Source organism: Salvelinus alpinus, chromosome 35 (assembly GCF_045679555.1).
Source record: "Salvelinus alpinus chromosome 35, SLU_Salpinus.1, whole genome shotgun sequence".
Taxonomy (NCBI): Eukaryota; Metazoa; Chordata; class Actinopteri; order Salmoniformes; family Salmonidae; genus Salvelinus; species Salvelinus alpinus.
In genome coordinates, this window is record NC_092120.1 from 9,319,689 (window position 1) to 9,345,527 (window position 25,839).

General features: G+C 41.9%; 2 protein-coding genes and 2 long non-coding RNA genes across 5 annotated transcripts; 2 read left to right on the forward strand and 2 right to left on the reverse strand.

Moving 5' to 3' along the window:
- Positions 1-1,089: 1,089 nt before the first annotated feature.
- Positions 1,090-4,054, reverse strand: LOC139564692 (uncharacterized). Its single transcript, XR_011672804.1, has 2 exons — positions 3,645-4,054; positions 1,090-2,440 (listed from the first exon to the last, which is right to left on the reverse strand). It is a non-coding gene; the product is annotated as an uncharacterized lncRNA (long non-coding RNA).
- Positions 4,055-5,674: 1,620 nt separating this feature from the next.
- LOC139564087 (metalloreductase STEAP4-like) lies at positions 5,675-17,564 on the forward strand. The gene is made up of 6 exons (XM_071383294.1): positions 5,675-5,692; positions 10,205-10,329; positions 10,434-10,544; positions 10,642-10,684; positions 11,721-11,885; positions 16,027-17,564. Exons 1-6 carry the CDS (start codon positions 5,675-5,677, stop codon positions 16,300-16,302), a joined length of 738 nt encoding a protein of 245 aa, XP_071239395.1. The 3' UTR covers positions 16,303-17,564.
- Positions 17,565-19,207: 1,643 nt separating this feature from the next.
- LOC139564415 (putative nuclease HARBI1) lies at positions 19,208-23,354 on the reverse strand. Of its 2 annotated transcripts, XM_071383929.1 has the most exons (10): positions 22,171-23,354; positions 21,907-22,083; positions 21,755-21,816; positions 21,586-21,672; positions 21,457-21,498; positions 21,100-21,388; positions 20,447-21,001; positions 20,262-20,377; positions 20,054-20,165; positions 19,208-19,959 (listed from the first exon to the last, which is right to left on the reverse strand). In XM_071383929.1, the coding sequence occupies exons 7-10, from the start codon at positions 20,916-20,918 to the stop codon at positions 19,589-19,591; spliced, it is 1,071 nt and encodes a 356-aa protein (XP_071240030.1). In that variant the 5' UTR covers positions 20,919-21,001; positions 21,100-21,388; positions 21,457-21,498; positions 21,586-21,672; positions 21,755-21,816; positions 21,907-22,083; positions 22,171-23,354; the 3' UTR covers positions 19,208-19,588. The 2 variants fall into 2 exon arrangements, with proteins under 2 accessions (XP_071240030.1, XP_071240029.1); XM_071383928.1 differs by having other exon boundaries at positions 21,100-21,498.
- A 712-nt stretch (positions 23,355-24,066) lies between these two features.
- On the forward strand, positions 24,067-25,443 carry LOC139564606 (uncharacterized). The gene is made up of 3 exons (XR_011672787.1): positions 24,067-24,113; positions 24,344-24,401; positions 25,087-25,443. It is a non-coding gene; the product is annotated as an uncharacterized lncRNA (long non-coding RNA).
- Positions 25,444-25,839: the final 396 nt, after the last annotated feature.

Below are 25,839 nucleotides of genomic sequence, written 5' to 3' on the forward strand. Positions count from 1 at the left end.
TGTCCTCAATTTAAGCCTACTAGAAAGTGTGTGCACTCAGGCCTGGAGGGAAGCAAAGTAATTCCGCAACCTAAGAATAATAAAGCCCCCTTTACTGGCTCAAATAGCAAACCAATCTGCCTTCACCACAGCGTGGTGAAGAAGGCGCAACAACTCCTCTTCAATCTCAGGAGGCTGCAGGAATTTGGCTTGTCATCTTAAACATTCACAAACACTCACAAACAGATGCACAATCGAGAGCATTCTGTCGGGCTGTATCACTGCCTGGTACAGCAATTGCACCGCCCTCAACCGCAAGGCTCTCCAGAGGGTAGTGCGGTCTGCACAACGCATCACCGGGGTCAAACTACCTACCCTCCAGGACACCTACAGCACCCGATGTCACAGGAAGGCCAAAAAGATTATCAAGAACAACAACCTGCGGAGCCACTGCCTGTTCACCCCGCTATCATCCAGAAGGTGAGGTCAGTACAGATGCATCAAAGCTGGGACCGAGAGACTGAAAAACAGCTTCTATCTCAAGGCCATCAGACTGGAAAACAGCCATCACTAACATAGAGAGGCTGCTGCCAACATACAGACTCAAATCTCTGGCCACTTAAATAAATGGACTTATAAAGGTATCACTAGTCACTTTAAATAACGCCACTTTAATCATGTTTACATATCCTACATTACTCATCTCATATGTATATACTGTATTCTATACCATCTACTGCATCTTGCCTATGTCGCACGCCATCGCTCATCCATATATTTATATGTACATATTCTATTCATCCCTTTACATTTGTGTAGTTGTTGTGAATTTGTTAGATTACTGTTAGATATTACTGCATAGTCGGAACTAGAAGCACAAGCATTTTGCTACACTGGCATTAACATCTGCTAACCATGTGTATGTGACCAAAAATGTTTGATTTGGTTTGATAAGCAAATACATGGAGTGAACATTTAATGAGGCACCCCCGGGTTCCTCCGGCAGCGGCACCTGGACCCGACGTCACCAACAAAACAAAAAACCTCCCTGATGCTTCAAATATTGATGTCAGTATTCTATGAGGTCAGACGCTGGAGACGAGAAGCAAGTACAGGGAGTGAACATTTAATGAAACACGGACAGGAACAGAATACGGACAGCGTCTGGACAGGGGAAAACAAAACGACAATAATGCTGACACAGGGATCTAACCGAGGAACTGACAGATATAGGAGGGGCAATCAACAAACGTGAAGGAGTCCAGGTGAGTCCAATGAGCGCAGATGCGCGTAATGATGGTGACAGGTGTGCGCAATGAAGGGCAGCCTGGCACCCTCGAGCGCCAGAGAGGAGGAGCGGGAGCAGGTGTGACATTATGGAACAGCGGGGACTGTGAAGAGACACACACACAGGTACAGACACACGTATACACACACAGGGGCTAGCATGCTCACTCTACACACATTGTAATATTGTTGTTTGGTGGTATCATACATTTTGGTTGTAGATACATTATGTAGCGGTGTAACAGTGTTATATGATGTACTGTTTTATCTTTTGTTTTATGTGTATTGTAAGTGCCTTAATGTGTTTGGACCCCAGGAAGAGTAGCTGCAGCTAATGGGGATCCCTAATAAATACAAATACAAATACAGATTACAGGAAAAGTCCAAGTTTTCAAGATATAGGACTTTCAAGAGTGTCACTTGCCACACAATCACGATGATGTAAAATGCATTGCATCATCATGATGATGTGGCAAGTGAAACTTTGCTTCTTGAAAGTCCAATATCTGCTGACATGCAAAACATTTTGTATGTGGACTAATGAAAAAATACAAAAATATTGCTTTTAAGTGGATGTTTCCTTAAAGTGCCAGGGAGAGAAGAAATCAAATCAAAATCAAATGTATTTATATAGCCCTTCTTACATCAGCTGATATCTCAAAGTGCTGTACAGAAACACAACCTAAAACCCCAAACAGCAAGCAATGCAGGTGTAGAAGCGCGGTGGCTAGGAAAAACTCCCTAGAAAGGCCAAAACCTAGGAAGAAACCTAGAGAGGAACCAGGCTATGGGGGTGGCCAGTCCTCTTCTGGCTGTGCCGGGTGGAGATTATAACAGAACATGGCCAAGATGTTGAAATGTTCATGAATGACCAGCATGGTCAAATAATAATAATCACAGTAGTTGTCGAGGGTGAAACAAGTCAGTACTTCAGAAGTAAATGTCAGTTGGCTTTTCATAGCCGATCATTAAGAGTATCTCTACCGCTCCTGCTGTCTCTAGAGAGTTGAAAACAGCAGGTCTGGGACAGGTAGCACGTCCAGTGAACAGATCAGGGTTCCATAGCCGCAGACAGAACAGTTGAAACTGGAACAGCAGCACGGCCAGGTGGACTGGGGACAGCAAGGAGTCATCATGCCAGGTAGTCCTGAGGCATGGTCCTAGGGCTCAGGTCCTCCGAGAGAGAGAAAGAAAGAAAGAGAGAAAGAGAGAATTAGAGAGAGCATACTTAAATTCACACAGGACACCGGATAAGACAGGAGAAGTACTCCAGATATAACAGACTGACCCTAGCCCCCCGACACATAAACTACTGCAGCATAAATACTGGAGGCTGAGACAGGAGGGGTCAGGAGACACTGTGGCCCCATCCGATGATACCCCCGGACAGGGCCAAACAGGCAGGATATAACCCCACCCACTTTGCCAAAGCACAGCCCCCACACCACTAGAGGGATATCTGAATGAAGCAGAGCGTGTAGGCCTGCAGGCCTGGAGCGTTACAACGGTTTGAGAGGCAGCCTGGCACAGTTAACTGGCATTATACATGACTGTCAGAGTTAAATATTCAACAGAGTGTAGTCAGAGGGATAAATTATAGATGGACTACAGTCAGGAATTTGTTCAAGAGTGGGATTTGATGTCAAAGGGAATGATAGTAACGAAGAAAATGTGTAGAAAGAAGGGATCGTGAGGAGGGAGTGGAGTTGAATGGAGAGATGGGAATAGGTAAGAGTGTATTGTCAGTTTCCAGGCAGATGAGCTACTGGGAGACGAGCTGGTGGAGACAAGAACAGAGCCTCCATGGTCACTCACACAGACACACTGGTCATCCAGGGTGCTGAAAGCTCATCTCTCATTGGAGAATCACTAATTGATGTTTTACGACTGCCGTGATTGAAATGCTATAAAGCTTCTGGGATCATGTGAGGGCGTGTGCATGTTAGATCTGACCCATTTTACTTTACAGGCCTCACACCGAGCACCACTGGAGCAGGGGTCAAGAGGAAGATTCCACCGTACAGTATATCACCCAAACTATCACACGCACACATACACTGTTGCTTTCACCATCCTGTCCATATCACAGTGAAAAGCTCAGCTTCCAACATCCCCCTGTCTCTTTCCAAAGCTTAGATGTTGCAATACGGGCAACTGGACTTTACTACCCTTCTGTTGCGAGGGAGGAGGATAGGAGAAGTAGAGGAGGAGCACCATTTCATCATCATCTCTCCATTCGACTCATTTTCATCACCGTCTCTCCATTCGACTCATTTTCATCTCTCCATTCGACTCACTTTCATCATCATCTCTCCATTCGACTCATTTTCATCATCATCTCTTCATTCGACTCATTTTCATCTCTCCATTCGACTCACTTTCATCATCATCTCTTCATTCGACTCATTTTCATCACCGTCTCTCCATTCGACTCATTTTCATCATCATCTCTTCATTCGACTCATTTTCATCTCTCCATTCGACTCACTTCCATCATCATCTCTCCATTCGACTCATTTTCATCATCATCTCTCCATTCGACTCATTTTCATCACCGTCTCTCCATTCGACTCATTTTCATCTCTCCATTCGACTCATTTTCATCATCATCTCTTCATTCGACTCATTTTCGTCCCACCCCAGTTCTTCTATGTAAGGTTCAGCCCTTTTCCCCCATCCTCCAACCTCAAGTCTCACTCTGATTCAGGTCCCAACTCAAGTAGTTGCAATTTCCCTTAATCTGTGAATTTCCTGTTTTGGGACCTCAGTCAGTGGTCTCCCATGCTGGTCCTGGGAACTCAGGGTGTGTTGACTCCTGTTTGTGCTTTTTATAGTTATGGACTGGGGTTGGGGCTGAGACTGGAGGGTCATTGAACTGGTGGTTAGTAATAAGGGTCTGTGTGGGGTAGAGAGCAGTTCAGGTCACACACACTGCTGACAGGCCAGCTGTAAACAACGAGATACAGATAAAACAACAGAAAACAGTTTTATCTTGTCTTGTGACCCACCCAGTAACATCAACACGGCCTCTGTCTGGTCTTTAGCTAATACTAAACAATAATAAGCCTGATCAACCTAAGTCTGATTAACTACATTAATCCCAGTCTCTAGTTTGGACCTTGATTAGACTGAGTCTGGTGTTTTAGTGCTGGGCAAGAACAAAAACTTGCAAATTCCAATAGCGGTCAAAGCCAAAACTGAAGAACCGTGTTATTATGGGAGGAAGTGAATGCATATTGTTAGCTGCCAGGTAGCAGAAACTTTGCTGGAAAGGGGACAGACCAATCAGAAGGCCAGTAACTATGCCTGCGCTGTGCCCCATTATCAGTTTGTTTGTGTGTGTGTACGTGCGCTTGTATCTTCCCCTCCCGTCTTATGAGATAATGACTGCTGGTGAGTGGGTGTGACATGGGTTCCAGAAGCAAACCCACAAATTACAGGCTAATGTAAGACCTAGCCTCTCTCTCTCCCTCTCTAGCTATTTCTCTCTCTCTCTTTCTTTCTCCAAATACAAATACACACAATATTATTATATAGGACTTATAGGTCGAGGTTTAACATCCTTACTCAATTCCACCTCTGAAAGCTCTTCTTCCTGTGTTCATAGAACACCATAATTGCTGTGTTTGGGTTAAGGTGAACCACAGTACTGCTGACCTGTGATTGCTCCCTGTGGTATACTGTGGGTGGGTGGGTAGCAGTGTGTCTATGTGTGTCTGTCTTTGTGTGGTTCATGATGTGTATGGGAGGGTTGTTTATGTCGTTCCCACACACAGAGACTGATCACAAACACGCACACACACAGAGAGAGAGCTCAAATCAAATTTTCTTGGTTGCGTTCACATATTTTGGAGAGGTTATCGCAGGTGCATCGAAATGCTTATGCTTAGCTTCAACAATACAGTACCTAACAATACAAAACAATACACACAAATCCCAAAAATGTAGAAAGAAATTAATAAATATCAGATCGAGTCCGGAATATCCATTAATATATTACTGAACAAAAATATAAAGGCAACAAGCAATAATTTCAATGATTTTACTGAGTTACAGTTCATATAAGGAAATCAGTCAATTGAAATAAATAAATGAGTCCATAATCAATGGATTTCATGACTGGGCAGGGGTGCAGCCATCGGTGGACCTGGGAGGGCATAGGTCCACCAACTTGACAGCCAGGCCCACCCACTGGGGAGCCAGGCCCAGCCAATCATAATTAGTTTTCCAACACAAAAGGGCTTTATTACAGACAGAAACACTCCTCAGTTTAATCAGCTGCCCAGGTGGCTGGTCTTAGACGATCCCACAGGTGAAGAAGCTGGATGTGGAGGTCCTGGGCGGGCATGGTTACACGTCGTCTGAGGTTGTAAGGCCGGTTGGATGTACTGCCAAATTCTCTAAAATGATGTTGGAGGTGCTAATGGTAGAGAAATGAACATTCAATTAAATTCACTAGCAACAGCTATTGCAGACATTCCTGCAGACAGCATGCCAATTACACGCTCCCTCAAAACTTGAGACATTTTAAAGTGGCCTTTTATTGTTCCCAGCACAAGGTGCACCTCTGTAAGGATCATTCTGCTTAATCAGCTACTTGATATGCCACACCTCTCAGGTGGATGGATTATATTGGCAAAGGAGAAATGTTCACTAACAGTGACGTAAACAAATTTGTGCACAAAATTTGAGAGAAATAAGCTTTTTTGTGCATATAGAAAAATTCAGGGATCTTTAATCTCATGAAACATGGGACCAACACTTTATTTTACATACTTTGCTTTTATACTTTTGATCAGTGCGTGTATATATATATGTATATACAGTATATACACATATATATATATATATATTGTGGCAGATGGCAGGGAGAGATGAGGGGAGTGGTGATTGAAGGAATATATCTTGCAGGCCGCTGGCTCCACCCCCGGGCCTTATATGGACTTCCTGTCCCAACGAGACAAGCCTTGGGATCATTAAGCCATGGAGTGATTGGGGATAATAGAGGAAGCGGGCTGCACAAACAGGGAGAGGACTGAGAGGGAAATATGTGTTTTGGAAAGTGTGATAAGAGGGAGCAGTAGCTGTACGATTGCCTGTTGTGACCTGGACTGTGTGATTACCCCCACTGTGTACCGAACTGGTTTGGCTGAGGACCCGGGTTTTGTGATTACCCCTGGAGAACGGATTGTGGACTGTGAACTGGTTGCTGATTCACCCCCCTTTTCCCACGGTGAACAATTGTCCCTAATAAATTCCCCATTTGCATTCCATTTGTGCTTCTTGTGCATGTTTGATTATTGAACTTGGTGACATGGAAACCCCACCCCCTTGAGCCTGCTAGAATATATATATACAGTACCAGTCAAAAGTTTGGGCGCACCTACTCATTGCATGGTTTTTCTTTATTTTAACTATTTTCTACATTGTAGAATAATAGTGAAGAAATCAAAACTATGAAATAACACAAATGGAATCATGTAGTAACCAAAAAAGGGTTAAACAAATCAAAAAATATTTTATATATTAGATTCTTCAAAGTAGACACCCTTTGCCTTGATGACAGCATTGCACACTTTTTGCATTCTCTCAACTAGCCTCATGAGAAATGCTTTTCCAACAGTTTAGGAAAGGAGTTCCCATATATGCTGAGCACTTGTAGGCTGCTTTTCCTTTACTCTGCGGTCCAACTCATCCCAAACCATCTCAATTGGATTGAGGTCGGGTGATTGTGGAGACCAGGTCATCTGATGCAGCACTCCACCACTCTCCTTCTTGGTCAAACAGCCCTTACACAGCCTGGAGGTGTGTTGGGTTATTGTCCTGTTGAAAAACAATTTTTGCCCCACTAAGCGCAAACCAGATGGGATGGTGTATTGCTGCAGAATGCTGTCGTAGCCATGCTAGTTAAGTGTGCCTTGAATTCTAAATAAATCACAGACCGTGTCACCAGCAAAGCAGCCCCACACCATCACACCTCCTCTTCCATGCTTCACGGTGGGAGCCACACATGCGGAGAACATCCGTTCACCTACTCTGCATCTCAGAAAGACACGGCGGTTAGAACCAAAAATCTCAAATTTTGACTCATCTCAGATTTCCACCAGTCTAATGTCCATTGCTCATGTTTCTTGAACTAAGCAAGTCTCTTCTTCTTATTGGTGTCTTTTAGTAATGGTTTCGTTGCAACAATTCGATCATGAAGACCTGATTCACGCAGTCTTCTCTGAACAGTTGATGTTGAGATGTGTCTGTTACTTGAACTCCATGAAGCATTCATTTGGGCTGCAATTTCTGAGGATACTAAATCTAATGAACTTATCCTCTGCAGCAGAGGTAACTCAAGGTCTTCCTTTCCTGTGACGGTCCTCATGAAAGCAAGTTTCATCATAGCGCCTGATGTTTTTTGCGACTGCACTTGAAGAATCTTACAAAATTATAGAAATTTTCCAGATTGACTGACCTTCATGTCTTAAAGTAATGATGGACTTTCGTTTCTCTTTTCTTATTTGACCTGTCCTTTCCAGAATATGGACTTGGTCTTTTACCAAATAGGGCTATCTGTAACCTACCCCTACCTTTTCACAACACAACTGATTGGCTCAAACGCATTAAGAAGGAAAGAAATTCCAAAAATTAACATTTAACAATGCACACCTGTTAATTGAAATGCATTCCAGGTGACTACCTCATGAAGCTGGTTAAAAGAATGCCAAGAGTGTGCAAAGCTCTCAATGCAGAGGGTGGCTACTTTGAAGAATCTCAAATGTAGAAAATAGTAAATGTTAAAAACTTCTTATGGCTGCAATCCCGTCACCGGGATCGATATGACAGCAGCCAGTGACAGTGCAGGGCGCCAAATTCAAAAAACAGAAATCTCATAATTAAAATTCCTCAGACATTCATGTGTCTTATATCATTTTAAAGGTAATCTTGTTGTTAATCCCACCAAAGTGTCCAATTTCAAATAGGCTTTTCAGCAAAAGCACTACAAACGATTATGTTAGGTCAACACAAAACCACAATAAGCACAGCCATTTTTCCAGTGAAGTTGATATTTATATAAAAAAATCTGAGTTTACATTGGCGCGTTAGATTCACTAGTTGCAAAAACATCAAGTAATTTTGCATAGCCACATCGTTTCAACAGAAATACTCATCATAAATGTAGATGATAATACAAGTTATACACATGGAATTATAGATATACCTCTCCTTAATGCAACCGCTGTGTCAGATTTCAAAAAAACTTTACGGAAAAATAAACCATGCAATAATCTGAGACGGCGCTCAGAACAATAGCCAAATTAGCCGCCATGTTGGACTCAACAGAAACCAAAAAATACATGATAAATGTTTCCTTAACTTTGATGAACTTCATCAGAATGCAGTCCTAGGAATCCCAGGTCCACAATAAATGCTTGATTTGTTCGATAATGTCCGTTATTTATGTCCAATTAGCTACTTTCGAATTGTTTACCAAATACCCTAACCAAAGTCTCAAAGCGCGTCCACTATAACGTGACAAAATGTCCAAAAGTTCCGTTACAGTCAGTAGAAACATGTCAAACGATGTACTGAATCAATCTTTAGAATGTTGTTAACATACATCTTGAATAACGTTCCAACCGGAGAATTACATCGACTTCAATTGACCGATGGAACGGAGCTCACTCTCACGTGAACGCGCCAGTTCAATGCGTGGGCACCTCATTGAAGTGATTACTCATTCCTGTCTCCTTCGGCCCCAATTCACATTGGAGTCATCAGACAAAGTTCTATTGACTGTTGACATCTAGTGGAAGCCGTAGGAAGTGAAAAACCCATCTATATCTCTCTGTATTTTCAATGAGAGCTTGGTTGAAAATCTGGCACCCCCAGAAAATATCCAAACAGGAAGTGGAACTTCTCAGGTTTTTCCCTGCCATATGAGTTCTGTTATACTCACAGACATAATTCAAACAGTTTTAGAGACTTCAGAGTGTTTTCTATCCAATACTAATAATAATATGCATATATTATCAACTATGATATAGGAGCAGGCCATTTATTCTGGGCACCTCTGTGCACCTTTCATCCAAGCTACTCAATACTGCCCCTTCAGCCATAAGAAGTTAAACACTATTATTGCACAGAGAGTGAGTTCATGCAACTCATTACGTGACTTGTTAATTATTAAGCACATTTTTACTCCTAAACTTGTTTAGGCTTGCCATAACTTATTGACATTTCATCTTTCCATTTTGTATACATAAAAAAAAAAAACATAATTCCACTTTGACCTTTTGAGGTATTGTGTGTAGGCCAGTGACATATATTCTCAATTTAATCCATGACAAATGCAGGTTGTAACACAACAAAATGGGGAGAAAGTCGAGTGGTGTGAAGACTTTTTCAAGGCACTGTACATTTTGACTGTCAGCATGATGATTTTACTTTCTCGCCTGTGCTAAATAAGAACATCTTCATTCTGGAGCTAGAAACCTGTATTGTGCATCCTCTGTAAAGAGAAGCATATAGAAGCATGCGCACACACACACATACATGGGGACACACTCCTGATTAGTTTCCTACTGTTACAGTATCTAGAGTTTACAAAATGGTACAATAGAGATAAATAATTATACACAACAAAGATGGATTTTTATTAGTGTTTGGGGTTATTGTCTTGCTGGAAGATCCACTTGAAGGCAAGTTCCGACATCCTGGCAGAGGCAACCAGGTTTTTTGCTAAAATGTCAAGGTACTAGGTAAAGTTAATTATGCCATTGACCTTAACAAGGGCCCCAGGAAGAACGGAATCAAAATTGCTCCATAACATCAAAGATCCACCATATTTAACAGTAGGTATGGGGTGGCAGGTAGCCTAGTGGTTTAGAGCATTAGGCCATCAGGCCCTCTGAGTGTTTGTGTTCTGTTTGTTTCTGTGTGTTACCAGCTGTTCAAGGTGTGTATGTGTTCTCTCCAGGTGTGTCCCATCGTGTCTCTGATCATGCTGTCTCTCTGTTACCTGCCTGGTGTCCTGGCTTCCTTCCTGCAGCTCTACAGAGGCACCAAGTACAGGTCAGATCTCTGTGTGTATGTGTGTGTTTGCATGCATGTATGTTCACACAATGTTGTATATGTATTTATGTTGATTATAAGTGTTTATGTATGTTTAACATCAGGCGCTTCCCTGATTGGCTGGATCGCTGGATGCTGTGCAGGAAACAGCTGGGTCTTCTGGCATTGGGGTTCGCCTTTCTGCATGTGCTCTATACACTTATCATACCCATACGGTCAGTGGAGCACACACTCAAATGCACATGCATACACACACAGTGGTATGTATCTTCCTTTAGTTTTTAGTAAAGAAAGTATTGATTTTGTTTTCAGGTACTATCTGATGTTCTGGGTCACTGAACACACTGTCTCTCTGGTAAGAACACCTACCTAGCTGTAAGGTCCAAATTAAAAACTTTCAAAACAGTGAACATTGAATAGACAAAATTGTGTACAGATGTAGGATCTTAATTTGACCACTCTGTTGTTGCTGAGAATTTTCCTGCGCTGCAGGATTTACATAAATTCACACTAATACATGTTTACATTAAAGAGATTCTCCTGAACTGTTTTATACTTCTTAGCCAGTAGTTCTGAAAGTAGCAGTCATTGGCCAAAGTGGTCCCCAAAAATGCGTAGCACGTTATATATGTGCACCACGTCATTGGTTTCTCTCTCTCTCTCTCTCTGCTGTGGGCACTGAGCCGTTGGGCCCGCCCTGCAACCTCATTCGATAACGCTGGGCAGGCCTCTTGCTAGCTGTCACTCAAATGTGAGGAGCTGAAGCTCTTTGGCTAGAACTCAAATTGTTAGGAGATTGGCTCATACTGGGGAAATGTAGGGATAATGGCATGGCTCAGCTTCAAGACAACAGTCGCTTTCATACTAAGTATTCCGTGGCTAATTGAGGTAAGAAAGTTATTTTGCTCATTGATTATGAATGTATGAACTACACATTGAGACATCCAGCCCAAAGCAGGAGGTTTAAAAAATACTTTCTTAGTCACCAAAGTTCCGGAGCATGTCTTAACAGCATTGCACTTTTCATGTAGCCTAATTTTTGCCAGCTAATAGCCTAACCACCAATCAAGTAACATTACATTAGTGGAAAAGTGTGAACAGACAAAACATTCAAATCCTGTTGCTGCAGGATTATTTTGCTGTGACACAATACTGGTCATATTAAGATCATACATTGGACACACACCTACAGTATATAGCAGGATTCAAGCACTGGTTTTGATTATTCGTCTCTCTCTCTCTCTCTCTCTCTCTCTCTCTCTCTCTCTCTCTCTCTCTCTCTCTCTCTCTCTCTCCCTGTCTCTCTGTCTCTCTGTCTCTCTGTCTCTCTGTCTCTCTGTCTCTCTGTCTCTCTGTCTCTCTGTCTCTCTGTCTCTCTGTCTCTCTCTCAGATCAGAGAGAACAGGACCACTGAGTTTGACACAACGACGGCCTGGCGTGGTGACTCCTACTTGTCCCTGGGAATTCTGGGATTTGGCCTGTACGCCCTATTGGGAATCACATCTCTTCCCTCCGTCAGTAACGTTCTCAGCTGGAGGGAGTTCAGCTTCATACAGGTGGAATCACCAGGACCGGTCACATTGAATGCTTAGGCCAGACACACTTGCTAGGCACAAATTGTCTGCCCATTTTTACTCGCGATGGCGGGGAAAATCGATACAGTTACGTAACGCAATATTATTTTGGACGATATTATATTGATACTTTAACTCCAAGCATCGATTTGTTGCTAGATAGCGTAAGCTACGGCTAGTCGGCTGTGCCCCTGGTATTTTTCATTCATTAGCTTGTTCTCATCTTCTTTTTAAACAGTATGCCAATGTTTTCAGCACTTTTATTTCCATGACTGATAAAAAAAAATTCTCATGCTCTCTCTTGTCTCTCTGCAGCAGACATATTGTGAACAATATGTTTGGAACATCAAATCGCAATCAAATCTACGTATCGAATCATGATACACATAGAATCGTGAGAATTGCAATACGTATCGCATCGCACCTAAGCATCGTGATAATATTGTATCATGAGGTCCCTGGCAATTACCTGCCCTAATTTGTACACTTATCTCCTTCAGTGTTTCCCCTATTGACGTATTCATGCGGGGTGCAGAGCCAACATCCAGGCCAGAATGCAATAAAACTCCAGGAAAGTAATCTGATTTTCAGCAGACAAGCCAGAGGTCATGCGCTGGGGATAATAAGCTGTATTTCCATCACTACAGAGAACACACACACTCATTCATAAATGCAACTGGGTCAGGAGAAACTCCGACTCATTCTCTAATTCATTCATTCCCCACAAATTGGTGCAGTGATTTAAATGTTAAATTATTCATCAGATATAATATAGGAAGAATATATTAGAACAGGCCAGGAGAATTCACCTAGAGATGTATGTGCAGGGGTGTCATCCGCCCCCAAAATTTTAGGGGGCAAAATTACAGTGTCTGAGGATGGCTTGGTGATGGTCCGGACTAGTGGCCTGAAGTTGGAGAATTTGGCATTTTTCAAACATCTGTAACAGATGTTTCCTGTAATCTAGAACCATAATCATTATACTTAATTCTATGTAAAATATATGTTTATTTCCCAGCGTATCTAAGCATATTTCTTGAGCGGTCTGACTGGTGATAATTTTTTTAAAGAAACAAAATGTTTCTCTGCATCTCTGCTCAAATCTGGGTGAAACCTTGCCAGCAGGCGTGCCAGCTAAGATAGTAAGACAAGCTAGCTACACTAACTTGATTGATAGCCTGAAATAACTTCTTGGTGGCTAGTTATGAGGTTGTGAGACTGGGAACCTAAAATTTCTAGGTGGCTAGTAGTATTACAAAGAAACAACATTATATATCTTTTTTAAACAGAACAAATCTGAGGTGCGCATATTGGGCTGACGCCTCTGTCTGTGTGTACAGTGGGGAGAACAAGTATTTGATACACTGCCGATTTTGCAGATTTTCCTACTTACAAAGCATGTAGAGGTCTGTAATTTTTATCATAGGTACACTTCAACTGTGAGAGACGGAATCTAAAACAAAAATCCCGAAAATCACATTGTATGATTTTTAAGTAATTAATTAGCATTTTATTGCATGACATAAGTATTTGATACATCAGAAAAGCATAACTTAATATTTGGTACAGAATCCTTTGTTTGCAATTACAGAGATCATACGTTTCCTGTAGTTCTTGACCAGGTTTGCACACACTGCAGCAGGGATTTTGGCCCACTCCTCCATACAGACCTTCTCCAGATCCTTCAGGTTTCGGGGCTGTCGCTGGGCAATACGGACTTTCAGCTCCCTCCAAAGATTTTCTATTGGGTTCAGGTCTGGAGACTGGCTAGGCCACTCCAGGACCTTGAGATACTTCTTACGGAGCCACTCCTTAGTTGCCCTGGCTGTGTGTTTCGGGTCGTTGTCATGCTGGAAGACCCAGCCACGACCCATCATCAATGCTCTTACTGAGGGAAGGAGGTTGTTGGCTAAGATCTCGCAATACATGGCCCCATCCATCCTCCCCTCAATACGGTGCAGTCGTCCTGTCCCCTTTGCAGAAAAGCATCCCCAAAGAATGATGTTTCCACCTCCATGCTTCACGGTTGGGATGGTGTTCTTGGGGTTGTACTCATCCTTCTTCTTCCTCCAAACACGGCGAGTGGAGTTTAGACCAAAAAGCTATATTTTTGAATCATCAGACCACATGACCTTCTCCCATTCCTCCTCTGGATCATCCAGATGGTCATTGGCAAACTTCAGACGGGCCTGGACATGCGCCTGCTTGAGCAGGGGGACCTTGTGTGCGCTGCAGGATTTTAATCCATGACGGCGTAGTGTGTTACTAATGGTTTTCTTTGAGACTGTGGTCCCAGCTCTCTTCAGGTCATTGACCAGGTCCTGCCGTGTAGTTCTGGGCTGATCCCTCACCTTCCTCATGATCATTGATGCCCCACGAGGTGAGATCTTGCATGGAGCCCCAGACCGAGGGTGATTGACCATCATCCTGAACTTCTTCTATTTTCTTCTATTTTCTAATAATTGCGCCAACAGTTGTTGCCTTCTCACCAAGCTGCTTGCCTATTGTCCTGTAGCCCATCCCAGCCTTGTGCAGGTCTACAATTTTATCCCTGATGTCCTTACACAGCTCTCTGGTCTTGGCCATTGTGGAGAGGTTGGAGTCTGTTTGATTTTGATTGAGTGTGTGGACAGGTGTCTTTTATACAGGTAACGAGTTCAAACAGGTGCAGTTAATACAGGTAATGAGTGGAGAACAGGAGGGCTTCTTAAAGAAAAACTAACAGGTCTGTGAGAGCCGGAATTCTTACTGGTTGGTAGGTGATCAAATACTTATGTCATGCAATAAAATGCAAATGAATTACTTAAAAATCATACAATGTGATTTTCTGGATTTTTGTTTTAGATTCCGTCTCTCACAGTTGAAGTGTACCTATGATAAAAATTACAGACCTCTACATGCTTTGTAAGTAGGAAAACCTGCAAAATCGGCAGTGTATCAAATACTTGTTCTCCCCACTGTATGTGTGTCTGTGTGTGTCTGTTAAGGTAGGCCAGAGTTCTGTCTCTGTGAAGGTCAGTCCCATACTTGATCATTGTTAAATGATACAACAATTGCCCCTTCGCTAAGCCACACCCCCTTCATTACTTTTTCAACCTTGGGCAGCATTTTCCCGGGAAGGCCAACTCAAACCACCAATGGAGGAAACCGCTCAGGATGATCTTAAATTGTGTTTTAAAGTAACTGTCCAGTGAAAATCTTACTTTTAAAAGTTTATATTCTGTTAACTCTTAACTAAATAAGGTTGTTGACTCATCCTGTAACAGTATTTGTGGCCAAAGCATAAATTGGAGAAAAAAACACTATCACTTGCTATCCAACGGAGCACTGCGATCGGTTGCCTAATATTCTGAGGTGGAGCTTAGCAAAGGGTCAATTAAGGAAGCTTTATCTGGCCAGCGTGTGTTTCCTAGGTTTCTCCAGGCTTCTCCTTGCACTGCTCCAATGCCTAGAGTTATTAGCCCTTTCTGGGATAAACGTGAAGAGACTGTGCATGTCCAATAGGCTATCCTAAAGCTACACTATATATTTAAGAGATTTAAGAGATTTCACAAGATAATTGTGAAAAGTGTGTGAGTTTGGATGTGCTTGTGCGTGTGACAGGGCCATGCACAGACCCTGAAAAAAGACCCCCATAGAAAAGCATAGAGTAGACCTTTAGTTTATGCAAATCCCAGTAATGCCACTGTAAGCAAGCTTATAGCCTACTACTCAAAGAGAGGGCAACGAGGGGTGAGCTATCAGCTAATCACAGTGAATGTAGAATGAGCTAGTTAGCTAGTTAGTTAGTTAGCTATTATGTTGAAACAATCTAACTAGACTTTACCTGTGATTGGAGTTTGTTCTGCTGCTAACATCAGCCTCTTAAGCCTACCGGGGGCAGAGGGGTGGGGGTGAAATTTTCCAAAATAAAAAAAGGAGAAATTAGCTAGTTTGATGGGCAATTCATTCATTTAAATGGCAATAGATAAAATAGACATTCAAACAAAGTTTATTTTCTCATAGGATGGCAAAAGGGCAGGTGCTCAAACTCCCTTAGACCTCTATCTGTGCACGTGCCTGGTGTGTGTGTGTGTATGTGTGTGTGGTTCATGTGTTTATGTGTTCTTTTCTCTCCTACCAGTCCAAGCTGGGTCACCTGACTCTGCTGTTGTGTACTGCTCACACCTACCTGTATGGCTGGAACAAGTTCCTGAGTTCCTCCATCTACAAGTGGTACACCCCACCGGGCTACATGCTGTGTCTGGTGCTTCTCTCTGTGGTGCTGCTGCTCAAGCTGCTGCTCATCACCCCCTGTGTGGACCGAACCATCACCCGCATACGCCAGGGATGGGAGAGGGGGGCAGATCAGAGGAACCCTAAAGACAGCCAACCACTGATACTGTACAGGACTGACTGACTGACTGACTGACTGACTGACTGACTGACTGACTGACTGACTGACTGACTGACTGACTGCACCCTCAGTGTGATAGCTTTGTCTTCGAGGCATGAACTCTTGTTTCTTTGCTATTATACCCTCAGAGGTTAAGCTACCATCGTTTGTTTCTAGGATCAAAAACCAACAATAGCATTTAATTGATATGCAGTTGTATTTCTTTTTGTATTACATTGTTGCATTTTAATGCATATATTTTCAACCGTACGTAAACCAGACACTAGTTTTCTCTCTTATGTAAAGAGAATGGTGAAAGCTCTTTCTCTCTCATATCCTCTCTCTTACTGTATATACTCTCTCTTCTTTGACTGAATGTACAGTTATCCCCAGATGAAACACAGGTTTCAGAGACGTATAAAAGTGTTTCAATTTATGTTTTGTGTCTGTCTGATACATCTCCAGGGGCAGGTCAGACTCATAAAAACACATCTATCAGTGTGATCCTCTCTGGGGCAGTGTTGTTATTTCCTCCAGAAAACAGACTCTCTGAGTCCCAGCAACAGGCTTCCCTTTCATCACTAGATAGACAAAGTGGCCCACAGTGTCTTCTGTTATGGGGAGCACTTCCATTTGTGGTGGATATAGCTGGATGTTTGTGTAGATGCCAAATATCTAAATACATAGATTAACTATTAGGTGCATGCAGAATGTAGAGACAAAGCACAAAGACATACTCCCAGAAACAGCTTGTACCAACACTAAGAACACAGGAACAATGTGGAAGCAATGTTGATTCAACCAGAGTCTGACAAGTGGGATCTTTGGACAAATGATATTTATTGCATCAATTAAATAAATAGGTATATATTTTCCTTCACTTACTTACTTAATGAAATACTTCACAAACAAAACATTGTGTGAAATTCCATTAGCCTGTGTGCCTATTAGCCTATGGGAGAATTTTGTGATTTCTTCCTGGAAGAACAATTCACGTGGAGAAAGTGACACACCATGACTGGTGACAGAATAATTGTCTTCTTTCCTATAGTTTTTGCCAGTGGAATTTCACCAAACCGAGATTTAGCTAGGTTTACATCCAGTTGGTGACAGGTTTTCATGCGAATATTCTAAAATACACATAAAAACAAAATGTGCATTTTCCCACCAGAGATGTTTCCATCAAATTTACTTGTGGGTAAAATGTTGTGTGTGATGATGTAGTCAACATAAAAATACCTTCTGTGGTTAAATTCCCATGTACCAAATAAAAAATAGAAGTTAAATGTGTTTGCATTCCATTTTCAACTCTGCGATAGAACAGCTTGCAGATACAGTGCGGGTATAGCCTACATGATGAGATTATTATGGACAGATGAGTATTTGTATTTCTTAAACGGCAGCCAAGCGCATCAATCATGATATTACCAGAAAAAGACCCTTAATACTTCTTGAAAAGGAGCATCAAGCTCATAACCGTGCACTTTCACCACCCTGTGAAGTTTATCATAACTTATTTCATCTGTAGACTATTAAACTGCATGCTTTCCTGAGTCGTAATGGGAGGACCGCACACTATATCTGTCACGTTCCTGACCTTATTTCCTTTGTTTAGTCTTGTTTAGTTGGTCAGGACGTGAGCTGGGTGGGCATTCTATGTTATGTGTTTCTATGTTGGGTTGTCAACTAGCCTGATATGGTTCTCAATCAGGGGCAGGTGTTTTACGTTTCCTCTGAGAACCATATTAAGGTAGGCTGTTCTCACTGTTTGTTTGTGGGTGATTGTTGCTGTGTCTATGTTTGTTCACCACACGGTACTGTTTCGTTTCGTTCGTTCGTTTGTTCCTGTTCGTGGTTTTATGTTCTCATGTTCAGGTCTGTTCACGTCGTTTTGTAGTTTATCAAGTGTTTTTCGTCTTCGTTGATATTATTAAAAGTATGTATTCAAACCACGCTGCATTTTGGTCCGATCCTTGCTCATCCTCAGACGAGGAGGAAGACGAGCGTTACAATATCATCGTGTGTGTAACGATCGTCTAATTCCTCCTCCTCGGATGAGGAAGAGGAGTAAGGGTCGGACCAAAATGCAGTGGTGAAGGTAGACATAATGATTTATTAAACGAAACCGAAAACACAAAGAACACTACAGAATTACAAAAACAATAAACGACAGACAGACCTGGGGCCTGTTGCACAAAACTAGGATAAGGGATTAAGCCAGGATATCTTGGTGATCCTGGCTCAATTGATCCGTAATCCGGTTGCACTAAAGATGGATAGGGGGCAGGAGGATATGTTATGGTATAAATTACCATGGAGATTTATTCTGTGGAGCTAGCCTGCTCCAGACCAGGCTAAATTCCAGGATCTATTTAATCTCATCCCTAATGTCAGTCAGCAGTCACCACAAATGGAAACCAATAGTTATTTCACTGCTCACTATACATTGTTATCACATATAACTAGACCCACTGTTATTATTTAAACGTTTGTGATCATTAATTTCAATGATTTTGGATAAAAAATGATTTTTAGATGATGTTGCTATCATTAGATAATTTACAGTTTCCCATAGACTATAAGGCTATATATAAAATGATAGAATATTAGGGCCACAGAGGGGAAAAAAACACAAGTCATAATATTGTAACCAGTTGTTTTAAAGGAGGACAGTTGTTAAAATGACAGATGTGGGGCATTTCGTGAAATTGTACTTCAGTATGGTTTCATAAACAAAGACATGCTGATGTGCCAGAATATTAAGTATCACATTGTCATAAGTATCAAAACTGTAAAAACAATATGTAGCTTTTCTGCAGAAAGAACCAGCCTCATAAATTTATGACTTTATCCTTTTTCTTCAGTGTGGCCCTAGTACTCTGTCATATAAACAAATACACATTCCATATGAATATAAAAACACAATGTGTAACATTATGTTCCTTTATTGAATAAGGACAAAACAAAGCAGGTAAACCATCAGCTCCTTTCGAAACCGAAGTCACAGTGACTCTACAAGATGGAAAGCACAGAATCCAAGCATATTATACAAAATGATACATACACATTCAAAGGTCTGTATATAACACACCCTGCATGTCTGCACACTAAAATAAATGCAGGACAAATCCATACACATCAACTGAACAGACAAATGAATGGATGCAGTAGCCTCCCTGCAGCCTTGTATTACACACAGTATACCGCACAAACATCATAAGAGGCCAAATTCGTCAAAAAACGAACCCAAAAAACCCCAAATTCCTCTGCCACCGCAGGACATATTTAACCAAAATTGAAAGCACACATACTAACTAAAATAATTCAACACATATTGGTCCCTCAGCAGCCGACCACTGTCGTCATCAGGGAAGATTGCCGGATTGTCCCAGTCCATGGCTGGTGGCACTCTGGGGGCCCTCTCCTTCCTCAGGCAGGCCACATTGTGGAGGACAGCACAAGCCACAGTAATATCACATGCCCTAACAGGGCTGACCCTTAATTTGTGAAGGCAGTGAAAGCGTGCCTTCAGGAGGCCAAAGGTCATTTCAACTCTGGCCCTGGCCCTGGCATGGGCATGGTTGTAGGCCTGCTGTGCTTCCTGGGGGTCTGTGAAAGGTGTCAGGAGAAAAGGCTGGCAGCCATACCCCCTGTCTCCCAGCAACACACCAGAGAATTCACCTGTCAACACAAAATCTCATCATTACTACCTCATAAACACAGTGATATTCTTGACACAGCCATGATGGTTATAAATAGGGGTTGTGTGGCTTACCTTGTGATAGGCACTGATAGATTTCAGAGGCCCGAAAGATTCTGGAGTCATGGACTGAGCCAGGCCATTTTGCCACAACATTGCTGATCACACAGTCAGCATTGCAGACCATCTGAAATCATAAGATGAGGAATATTACACCAATCAATGCACATCACTGGCAATGCAGAGTGTTCGTCAATGGACAATATCAAAAAGTTATGTTCACCTGAACATTAATGCTGTGAAAGGATTTCCTATTCACAAAATCGGCCTCATGGGCACCTGAGGGGGCTTTTATCCTTATGTGTGTGCAGTCCACTGCACCAATGACATTGGGGAAACCTGTCACACAAAGTAATGAGTATCCTACTATGTGTTAACAGTTGTCCTGTAATTTGTAGATCCTCTTACCTGCAATCCTATAGAACTCCTCTTTGATGTCACAGAGTCTTCTGTGGCCAGGGAAGGAGATGAAGACATCTGCTAATGCTTTGATAGCCAGACACACACTCCTTATTGTGCGGCAAATTGTGGCCTTGTTCAGCTGTTCTGCATCCCCCACTGAGTACAGGAAGGCTCCACTAGCAAAAAAGCGCAAGGCCACACAAACCATTTGCTCCACACTCAGTGCATGGCTCCGTGCAGTGCGGTGCTTAATCCTGGGACCCAGTAGTCTGCATAGATACCTGATGCCATCTGCAGAAAACCTGTATCTTTCATATAGATGGTCATCAGGGAAGGCCAGTGGGTCCAACCGGTCCCTGAAGACCCTTTCTCGCCTGAAGGCTCTCCTCAGCACAAGTGCTTCTTCATCCACCACATCTCGCACGAATGGGCATGCCATTGTCAGAGCAGAAAGGAACACACAATTTTGGGCCTTCATATAGGCTAGTGGCCACACCTGGTGCTGGGGGGGTGGGCAAAAGAGGGCGATGCCTTATAACGATGACTTGGTTGTACTGATTGCTGGGAAAATAAAAAAAACCTTAGAAAGATGCCACCGTCCTGTGTGCTCACAATAAGAGCTCATATGTCATGGCTCACTTGACTTTACGAGAATATACCTAATTTTTATTTTGAGCTGTGTCATCTTCTTGGAGCTGGGGGAGGAAAGAAAAATAATGAATAATACATTTGTGTTACAGTTAGCATACAGTGTACATTGAAGGCATATCTCACCTCCCTCTCAAGTTTATTTATTTCAAGGTCCAGTTTCCTAATTGTCCTCTTTTTTATTTCGGACTCCAGTGCAAGATTTTCCATCTTTTTCTTCTTGTACTGAATGTCTATGTCTGCCAGTTCTATTTGGCGCCGGAGGTGGTTGCCATACAACTTTCTGATAGCTTGTGAGCTCTGTGAACACAATACAATTAGCGCAGCTGGAATTTGGCAGGATGTGGTGTCCTTTTATTAATACGCACTATGTTGCCAGGCTGGTTTTCCCACTGTATAGCATCTGGGTCCTGTAAAAGAAATTAGATTTTTTGATTTTGATGAGGACTCCTCACCATTGTAGAGTAAATAGTACTTTCACAGTCTTAACATGATACCTCATGCCTTCTGGAATCCAGAGAGATGGTCTCCTCCTCATCATCGTCTCCATCATGTGCTGTTGCTGCTGCACTGGGGCCTTCACCCTATCACATTTAATCGGATTCATATTGAAGCTAGTAGACAAGACATGCCAGGCCTACAGTATGCCTTTGATGGAGTACTCACTGGATCAGCATCGTCTGGTGCTTGTGCTGGTGGCTCTAACAGGAACACAGTGCTGCCAGACACTGCAAGGCAATAGGTAAACCAAAGTCAGACAGTCCAAATTGATTCAATATGAATGTGGTTGTATCCCATGTAGAGATGGAAGGACATACCTTGAATGAAGCGGGTGGCATCTTGGGAGGAACCTATGCTCGTCTCTTTCCCCCCAGGGATCCCCTCTAAGACGGGCCTGCCTTTATTTAGCTCCAAGGCCATGTCCTCTGCTGGGGTAAGGTCAGCCTTTGGTGACCCACCACCCGTGCCTTGTCTGTGGGTATTCTTTTTCACTGCTAAAACAGTACAGACAATGTGTGAGCAGGCACCTTCTGGGTACAATATATGCTTGTGCTTTGTTAAATATTAGTCAGGGACCATACCATTCTGCAGAATGTTCTTGTATTTGATTTTGACCTGCTGCCATGTCCGTTTTGGCCCGTTCATGTTTAACACTACACACACACACACACACACACACACATTTAATGGAGTCACACTGCAAAAAATTAGTCTTGTTTTCAGTAAAAATATCAAAAAATGTATCATAGCTTTATACAGTGTGATGGAGTTACTTTACACAATTTCACTCATATCTGCAGTGCATTTCAATTAAAAATTTAACCGTTTCATAATTACAGTACAACTGCATTTTTGGAGATGTGAATAAAATATTTGAATTGTAATTGTGATGTTTCAGCGGAGCGGTGAGTGTGTAATTGTGCACTACTTACGCATTCAGGCGGTCTGCAATACTTTGCCACGCTTTTTCTCTTTGCTTTATCACTGTGGCGGTGTTGCCTTTCTTCTTAATTATATCTTTTACCTCCTCGTATGCCTCCATGAGGATTTGTGCTTCCGACGGGGAAAAGTACGCGGCTCTAGTTGCCATGGTAAATCAGTTAATCTGTGATCTGTGGCGGGGTCTATTTGAGTGAGCCGTGAGCGCGCACCTATCCAGGATTGGTTTCACCTGGCTTAATGAATCCGTGTCTGCTCATCCTGGCTTGGTCTTTGTGCAACCAATTAAGCCTGGACGCACATGTTTTGGCTTCATTGAGCTCAGCTGAGTCATTTATCCCGGATGTCTTAATTCTACTTTTGTGCAACAGGCCCCTGGACTTGAGAACTTACATATAACGAAGAACGCACGAACAGGAACAGACTACATACACGAACGACAAAACGAAACAGTCCAGTGTGGTAGACATATACGGACACAGGAGACAACCACCCACAAACAAACAGTGAGAACACCCTACCTTAATATGGTTCTCAATCAGAGGAAACGTCAAACACTTGCCTCTAATTGAGAACCATATCAGGCAACACATTAACCCCAACATAGAAACACAAAACATAGACTACCCACCCAGCTCACGTCCTGACCAACTAAACAAAGTTAAACAAAGGAAAAATAAGGTCAGGAACGTGACAGTTTGACTCTATGTTTACTTCAATATGATGTTTATTATATCAATATTTGGCGTTTCCACTGTCATTTCTCGCATAATTTATTTTAGACTCAAAAAAAGACCCCACCTTGTCTAGCGTGTTTTGTCACATTTGGAAGGTTTACCGACAAATGTGCTGTTTCTATCAGGCCTGTCATGACATTTTTTTTATCTGACAGTTTACTCGCATAAAAATGTTGGATGGAAACCTGGTTCATGAGGAAACTAAAAATGCAAAGGTGAATAATGCAGGATGTTTAAAATGCACCATACTGTTTAAATGTACCTTTTCATTTGTTTATGCTCAAAAAAGTTTCTACATTTGAAATGTTCTGTTGATTTGTTTGTTTCCTTTTCTGTTTTAGCCTCATCTCCTTTTCTTTCATTGTATGTACTTGGTATAATGTTATTTTTATGAATGTGTTTTGTGAGTGTTTGTAAAGTACTTACGGCTGCAAGTTTATCAATGTCATATCAAAACTTGTGACTGCTATTGTTCACCTGGATAAAAACATTTTTTATAATGTTATGTTCTTCAATACATATCTACAGAATTAATGAAAGCCCTGATGTAAAATTCCCGGTTTAGGAATCATTTCTTGACGAACTCAAAAAAAGAGATCTAAGATCTATTAAAGTTCAAGTTGTCTATTATGCTGATGTTTCCTCTTGTGTGACTGAGACAATATTTCTATAAGTAAGGGAACTGGTGAATAATACCTGTTTAGGTCAATAATGCATGTCATGTTTGCATAATATACCCGTTTCCTTTTTGTGTCATAACTGCTGATATAAATGAATGAGGAAACAAGTAGAAGATAAGTATTCATCTCCCTCACACACACCAACAAGGCACTCTGACAACCCACAAGGTAAGATCATGTGTTTTACAAATTGATGTTAAACCTGTTGCAATGCTAATAACATCACCTTGATCTAAATAAAATGGTCTGCTTATTAGCATACAGGGCAAATGTTTTTCATCAAAGCTATGATAAATGGTATATTACTGTTCTGCTCAGTAACATACAGGGCAGATGTTTTTCATATGCATTAAAAAAGTTAATTCAGACAAAATAACCGTTTTTTTTATTCTTACCAGATGGAGAAATTCCTATTAGTAATTGTGGTGATTACAACATGCTGTGCTGTATCTCAAGGTAAGATAGTCACTGTGATAACTGCAATGAAATATGACAGTAAATAGTAGAAAGTAAAACTTATTCTTGTCACGTTCTGACCATAGTTCTTGTGTGTTTTGCTTGTTTTAGTGTTGGTCAGGACGTGAGCTGGGTGGGCATTCTATGTTGTGTGTCTAGTTTGTCTGTTTCTATGTTTGGCCTAATATGGTTCTCAATCAGAGGCAGGTGTTTTGTGTTGTCTCTGATTGGGAATCATATATAGGTGGCTTGTTTTGTGTTGGGGTTTGTGGGTGGTTGTTTCCTGTCTTTGTGTTTTTGCTGCACCAGATAGGGCTGTATCGGTTTGCCACATTTGTTATTTTTTATCGTGTTAAAGTGTTCACTGTTTATCGTGTTATTAAACATGTTGAGCACTAGCTACGCTGCGTGTTGGTCCGATCCCTGTTACACCCTCTCTTCTCGTGAAGAGAGGGAAGGCTGCCGTTACAATTCTGTTTTGACATGTTTAGTGGTTTTGTGTTTGCTCACTACTATTTTAACTTTTGCTAGAGTACACAATTTGCACCTGTTTATTTTTCCAAGTCGAATGAAATGTAAGCTGAATAATGCACATAGTCTTTCCTGCTTGAAAATAAAGCATCCAACATTGAAAGAACAAGAAAGCATTCGATTACTGAACACAACATGTTGTTTCCTGTTTCAGGATCAGGATTGGTTCAGCGGTCGTTTCAACCAGCATTAGTCATTTGTTGGCCTGCTGACAGACGTCCACATTTGGGACTACGTGCTGTCTCCCTGTGAGATCCAGAGGAGCACCAACCAGATGAACTTGACCACCGGCGACATGCTCAACTGGAAGGCCTTGGACTTCCAGACTAAAGGCAGAACAGGCAATCAGACTGTAACCATTATCACTCAAACAAATAATAATCAAGTGTCTATTAAGCTATCTGGTAACTTTCTATAATTGTGTAAATTGAAAAGGCCATGTCACTAGATGTCTTTCAGCTGACAGTATACCATCAGAAACTGACAATGTAAATAAACGTTGAGCTTACAGTACGTACTGTGTCGGTTGCGTAATTTAGCTGTCAGTGGTTCTTTCATGCTAGGATAAATCAGAGGTGATTTGATGATGTTGAAATGTTGAAATGGCTTTGGAATAATGGAGGCAGCTCCTGTTTTCTTTGCGACTTGCGGTAGAACCACTTTCCGTGGTTGTAAATCAATGATTGTTTATTAGTCCGAAAACATTAACTTGCTTGACCATGCTGTAGGTCATGTAACTGTTTGTTACATGCAATATGTTTTGTGGACTTCACTGGACAGAGGTTGCTCTCCGGTGTTGTGATGAAAAAAAGGTGTGGTTGAATATTCTTCTGCCACTGTCTTCATATTGTCTCGGACTTGTATATCACGGTCACAAGGCATATGAACTAACAGTTTATAGAGCAAA